Source organism: Hipposideros armiger, unplaced genomic scaffold, assembly GCF_001890085.2.
Source record: "Hipposideros armiger isolate ML-2016 unplaced genomic scaffold, ASM189008v1 scaffold_641, whole genome shotgun sequence".
NCBI lineage: Eukaryota > Metazoa > Chordata > Mammalia > Chiroptera > Hipposideridae > Hipposideros > Hipposideros armiger.
The window spans coordinates 669,667-676,831 of record NW_017731991.1 but is presented as its reverse complement, the minus strand read 5'-3'; the positions used below and the strand labels follow the sequence as shown (position 1 = coordinate 676,831).

General features: G+C 38.5%; 1 protein-coding gene across 2 annotated transcripts in view; it reads right to left on the bottom strand.

Annotated features, from left to right (window-relative positions):
* Window positions 1–7,165, bottom strand: part of MANBA (mannosidase beta) — a 105,233-nt gene that overhangs the window by 72,365 nt on the left and 25,703 nt on the right. For both annotated transcript variants that reach the window (XM_019625888.1, XM_019625890.1), the window contains exon 5: window positions 2,954–3,077. In XM_019625888.1, coding sequence (XP_019481433.1) covers window positions 2,954–3,077 — 124 coding nt within the window. The remainder of the gene's footprint in view (window positions 1–2,953; window positions 3,078–7,165) is intronic.

Sequence of the window (7,165 nt, the reverse complement as noted above, 5' to 3'; positions counted from 1 at the left end):
ACACACACACACACACACACACACACACACACACACACAATAAATTAATTCACATAAATTTCAAGTTAAATTTTTAAAAGTCTAACACCTTTTCCATCATACTATACACAATTAAATTGGGGAATTATGGTTGGTCATTGGATACTCAGGGGTCAACTCACTAATTTTAAACTAAGAAATAAACTGAACATTTAGAAAACAAAAATGTTCTTTCTAGCCTTAATAGGGAGAAAGCAAAAGCGTCACAAGTCAAACTAGTTTCGCCCTTCGTAATGAGTTGGCTGAAATTACTAGATATACTAGTTTGTTTTAGCAACTTTTTTTCTCTTACTATAGAAACAATATAGGCTCAATATCAAAATTTAGAAAACAGTTGAGCAGAAGAATAAAATGTGAACTGCTGTAGTATTAATACCCAGAGATAGCCACCATTTTCATTAGTTCTGACCAACCTCATTTCACAGTTAAATTTTTTTAATTAATATATTTTATTTTAAATAAAAATCATATGTATCTGTTTTTTATTAGAAACAAATTTGTTTTATTTTAGTAATTCTCACAGTGCCTGCCTCATAGTTTGTACCAAATAAGTGCATAAAAGCATCCAGAATATATTAGCTTATTCTCTTTATTATTTTTCAACTTTTAAAAATTTCTATTGATTTCAGTGATGAAAAAAATTCAGAAAAAACTCCTAAAGGAAGTTCCTTTCCTAATGCATTCATAAGGTTATACTTCAATTTTCTTTATTACATCAAATAACCAAATTGAAATCTACAGAATTAATCAGAAATATAAGAATTACTGCATAATATGCACAGGGCACATCTTCTGAACAGGAAACATATTTTTCTCTATGTTAAGTACAAAATATACTGTAGTCATAAGACATTAAAACTGTAATTGATATGAGGGAATGATTACACAGAATTTAATTAAATTTTAAGCATAATTTAAATTGATTTAATTCAAATAAAATTCACCTAGTCATTAGTGACTTTAAACTGAACTCTAATAACTCATATTCAAGAAGAAATGTTTACCTTCATAGTCAAACATTTTAATTAAACTAGAGCAGTGTTATCCAAATATTTGTAGGTATCAGGGGGTCTCTGGAATTCAGTTCTTTTTGCCAACCACCTAAAACATTAAGCTTCAAAACCATTAAATAAATAACTTTTTGAAAAATCACACCCCTTCTTAAAACTAGACTTTATTATACATACCTGAGAAAAATTACAAGTAGGGGTCGGGGAGAATGAACCACTATTTGATTTTAGTAGCACAACTCAGTTCAGGTTATAAGAACATATAACCTGAAAAATAGTGTGAGAAGCACTCAACTAACAGCTAAAACATCCACATTGATAGGTGCAAATTAAATTAGATGATTCAATGCCTTTTTAACATTTATAAATGCCAGCAGCACGCAGTGACCACCTCAAATATCAACCATCTCTGATTTGCTTTTGTCTTCTTCCTTTAGAAAACACAGACTGGGTTTGATTGAACACCAAGCTAGGGTCACCAGGGCCCTAAGCTAACAGCAGTCTTGCACTGCCACACCACATCCTTGCTTACTGGTTCCATCGAGTCAGGCCTGCCTGTAATTGGACTAAGCATCGTGAGCTATCACTGAAGACACACATTCACCCTGATGTCCTTAACTACTCAGATCTTCACTGACCTTTGATTTTTCCGAACCACTGGGGCTACCATCCCAGAAGAGCTTTACTCAGTTCTGTTTGGTTTGGTAGCTGCTTATATCCCCACCGCCCCACCCAAACAACATGCCAGAATGAGACTACATACTGTCCTTCTTTTCTATGCCAAACAAACACAGTGCTGGGCAAAGAACTCAACAGATATTTGACCAACTTTTAACTGATTCACTGACATCTGTGAGCTTTCTGAACTTGGATTCAATGCTCCTTCTTGTGAATAGTTCCTTCAACTGCAAAAGTAGTATTCTTTACCTTACAACACTTTCTTTATGCCTTGTTTGCCTTCCGGTTTACATTTAACTCTGAACAAGCCTGGTGTGTCATGGCCTTCAGAAGAGACAATGTGCAGCGATAGAAAGTCAGCCCGATAATTTGAGTAAACCAAGAACTCAGCCCCGTGGAGAAAGTGACCAGAGGAGGAGCAAAATAGAGTACAAACCAGCAGGCCCAGTTCTTTTAAGAATACTCAGCTCGGGAAAACAGCTATTCTTTTTCTTTCTTTCTTTTTTCCTTTCTTTCTTTCTTTCTTTTTCTTTTTTTTTCCTGCCTACTTACCTACTTTATATTGTGAATTTTCATGACAAATCACAGTCTGTACATATTTTTCACATTTTTTTATGTGCCACAACATTTTTTAAAATAAGTCTCTGAAAAGTAAATCTACATGTTCAAATGATAAACTCAATTTTTTATGACACAGAAGAGGCTCAAAAAAAGTAAAACAAGAAATCACATCTCTTGAGCCGGCCAAGTGGCGTGTTGGTTAGGAGTTGGCTTGGGACACCAGCTCTGAGTAGCAGAGCCCCGGTGCAGATCCCACATGAGGGCCAGTGACGCTGCACCCTCTACAGCTAAGATGGTGAACAACAGCTCGACCTGGAGCTGGGCTGCCATGAGTCGCCGGCAACGGCGTAGGCTGCAGTGGAGCTGCAGTGGGTTGCCATAAGCTACCGTGAGCGGCCGGCAGCTGGCGTGAGCTTTCGTGAGCTGCTGTGAGCCCCCATGAGTGGCCGTCCAATGGCCGGTGAGTGACTGCCTCACCCGGGAAGAGCGCAATGATAATACCAACTTGGGCCAGTGAAGCGACGTCCTCCACAACTAGACTGAAGAACAAAAGGACAGCAACTTGTCTGTTCCCCTTCCCCCATTCCCCAGCACTGTTCCCCTCCCCCAACTCCCCAATAAAAATATTTTATAAAAAAGAAAAGAAATCACATCTCCTGACTTACCATACATAGGAGAAAACGTGAAGTAGTTCAGATGGCAAATATTATAGGCTTCAATTCTAACGTCTTTCCAGATGCCCTGAGTAGGGAAGGCAGGTCCCCAGTCCCAACTAAAGGAACATTGCTCCTGTAATTTCAAAGGAAAAAAAAAAGATTCTGATTACCATGAAATTTAAATATAAAAATAAACTTTCCTTTAAAAATATTATAGAAGTGTATATTAGCTTGCTAGGTTTGCCATAACAAAATACCACAGACTAGGTGACTTAAACAACAGAAATCTATTTTCTCACAGTGCTGGAGGCTGAAAGTCCAAAATGAAGGTGTTGGCAGAAACGGTTTCTTCTGAGGCCTCTCTCCTGGGCTTGCACATGGTGCTTTCTCACTGTGCCCTCACATAGTCTTTTTTCTGTGTGCATGCACACATTCCTAGTGTCTCTCTCTGTGGTCTAAATGTCCTCGTCTTCTAAGGGCATCATTCATATCGGATTAGGACTCACCCTCACAGTCTCATTTAACTTAGTCACCTCTTTAAAGACCTTACCTCTAAATAGAGTTGCATTTTGAGCCACAGAGGACTGAGACGTCAACATACAAGTTTGGCGGGGGGGGTATGCACAGAATTAAGTCCATAATAGTGAGTGTGTCTGTGTCCCATACACAGCATCTAAAATGACACACGATGATCCACTCTTGGTATTCATGCCCTTATGGAATCCCCTCCCCTTCCATATGGATTAGACCTAGTAAATCACTTCTAACCAGCAGAGGTGATAACTTCCAAAACTATGTTATAAAAGGTTGCACCTTCTGTTGTGGGCACCCTCTCCTACTCTCTCTTGACCAACAGGGAAGCCAGCTGCCATGTTTTGAGGTAGCTCTGTAAAGAGGCTCATAGGAGTGAGCTTAGAAGACAATCCGAGGCATGCCAATGACCACAGGAGGAAATTTAGGCACAAACACTTCAGGCCTAGTCAGCCTTGGGATGACTGCAGCCCTGGGCCACAGCTTGACTGTAACCTCATGCATGACATTGAGCCAGAGGCACACAGCTAAGCCACACATTCCTGACAGGAACCGTGACAATAAATGTTGTTTTAAGCTGATAAGCTTTGGCATAATTTGTTACACAGCAATAGATAACTAATATATCAACCTATGCAACACAGTTACATTTGGCAGAAATGTTGTAGGAACATAAAATTTAATTATGTACATTTACTCTTCAAAAGCAGGTTACACTGAAGCAACACAACACTTTTTAGACTTCTCCAAAATATCTCTTAACCTACCATTGTATTTAAATGTAGTAACTATAAAGAATAGTATACTTAAATGTAATAACTATAATGAAGGAGAAAACACACTGGAAGATAAAGATATTTCATAAATAGGTTTAAGAAAACTTAGCTAGACTTGCCAACCCCTATTTCCTCCATTATGAATTCAGAAGTCCTGGTTTCTGAATTTACTGCCCCAAAACAATCAGTTCACTGACACAGGTGGCCAGGGAAACATCTTATCCAGTCTTATCCAGCTACCTGTCTCTCCCTTCAGACACATTTCAATTTCCATATTAATTTACAAAGGTTCAAATTCAAAAGCAGGAGACGGTTCCCTTAAAATAAACTCACTTAAAGCAGAATTTTTCTATTTTCTACTTCTTAGAAGAAAAAAACTATTTTCAAAACACAGTTAATTAAAATGTGTGAGGCTATCAGTTCAGCTTTTAAAAAGGAACAAGCACCAGAGGAAGCACTAAGATATTTTTTAATAGATCATTCGTAGAATAGAGTCTGAAGATTTGACAAAACTGTTCTTATTTAAATATTATTTCCTAAGCTCTGTATTTATCTAAGACAGGGATAAATTCGTTTCCATTACAGACAAAAACAAAGAATTAAAATCACTTCATAGTATCCACATTTGTCTAAATTTACCACTTAATATCAGATTCTCATGTTTAGAAGGAAAACCATCTTGGGATATTTATTGGAGAGTTTGAAAGTTCAGATATGTAATTCTTTTATTAGGGAGAGGGAGAAAGAGGAGAGAAAAAATATTCAACATCTTCTAAGGCAGACTATTTTCCCCATCAAGGGCTACAAATCACTTCTATTCATACAACCTCAGCCAATAAAAGTTTTCATTTATTCAAAAAATATTTTTGAAGTGCTTTTTATGTGTCAGACTGGGAGTATATCCATGTACAAAATAGACACAGTGTTTCTGCTTCTAGTGTTCACAGTGTACACACAGCAAGGAAATCAGGCACTGAATAAATAATCACAAATACAAAGGAAGCAGACAGGGAACACATAACGGGGGAAGAGGATGTCAATACAAATTTCCCTAAATAATAGTGACTTTTCTGTGGAAACTTGAAGAGTCCCATTTTTCCAGTGTGTTTAGGGGAGAGAAAAATGAAGCATCCCTTTCAGTAGGATCAGCATGTGCAACAGAGTGTGATACATCCCAGGAAATGAAGAGAGAACAATGTAAGAGGTGGGAGAACTGCAGAAGTGGTCATAGGCAGACAGAGCTAAGAACTCTGGACTTTAGCCCACAGGCGATGAGAAACTGTTGAAGAGCTTTAAGAAGGGGAGTTCTGTGATGATTTTTGTCTGAAAAGAACATTCTGGATGCTCTGCATAAAATTAACTGGAGGAAGGCAAATGAGGTTTTAGGAATACCAGGTAGGCAATGAGGACACTATTTCATGCAAGAAATGATGACAGATTGAACTTAAGCATGGTAGTAGAAATGGAACATGAGCATATTCAAGAACTACTGAAGAGAGAACATCTACATCATTAAAACGAACTAGTAATGGGTTGGAGGAGGGAAAAGAGAGAGGGGGGAGGTATCAAAAATAACTTGTAGGTTTCTGGCTTGAGCTACTGCAGTGGATGGTATTCCATTCAGGGAGACAGGGCACCCTGGGGGAAGGGCTTAGATCTCAAGAGCAGTGTTAGACATACTGAGCTTTGGGTCCCTGTGACTCAGCCAAGTGAAGATGCCAAATAGACAATCGAATACCAGGTCTGGGATTGAAGAGATGTCTGGGCTGACAATACAATATCAGCAGTCACTGGAAATTCAATTGGATATTGAAGAAATGAGATAGACGAGAGAGGGCGAAAAAAATGAAAGGATGAAGTGTCTAGAAGAGAGCGCCCTGAATAATAAGACTTTTAAGAGGAGGAGGAGGATATGAATAAAGAGTTTTAGAAGGAGTGGCCAGAGCTATCGGTGGAAAACATGGAGGATGGTGTGGAATATGGTGAAGGGGGCAGCTGAGGTGATGGGTCCCACCATCCAAGCTGGACAGAGAGGAAAGCAGAGACAAGAGGGGACTTGTACTGAGGTGGAGAAAGCGGAGGGGTCAAAGGACAGATGGGGAGTAACATTTCCTCATTACACTTGCTCCCCACCTCTACCCTACTAACATCACATAAGCTAAACTGAGGCGTTTTGTCAGTTATACACTTAGAAGTCTGTAATTACAAAAATAAGTCTCCAAAATAAATAATATCATCACCTACATTTTAAATAGTTGTATAGCACTTTAGAGTATGGAAAGTACATTTACATTAATATTTCACTGTATCCTCATATCAACAATCAGAAAGGAAGGGAAGGGATTAGGCTCCATACACAAATGATGGACCTGACGAAGGTTCTTCTGGGTTTGTAAAGCCAGAATTCAGATCCAAGATTCCCGACTTGGTCTCCAATTCAGGCCTCCTCTCACTGGATCAGGTCATTCTAGCCCAAACACCAAGATGCAGCTCATTTGCTGGCAAGTTTGCCCCAAGGTTAGTCTTCCACACACTGTGAGAGCAGAAACCTGGGTCTGATTCCTGATTTCAACAAAGGATTTTGTTCTATCTAGATAACCTGAAAGTGTGTTTTCAATGCCACAAACTGAATAGGAGATAGAGAGAAAATACTACGTGGTATTATATATTATATATTGGGCTGTTGGAAAAGTAATGACGCATGTTTGCGACAGATGGCACTAGTTCATTTTTGGAAGTACTAGAGTCATTCGCATCTATGTTATTGCTATGTCATTTGACAGCTGACACTTCTAGCTTCATTCTAAAAAAACATTGAGCTATTTGGTTGAGTTTTGGAGATTTTACAACAAGTTGAAGATGGAAGACCAAACTGTGCATTTTTGCCATATTTTACTGTTTTACTTCCATAAAG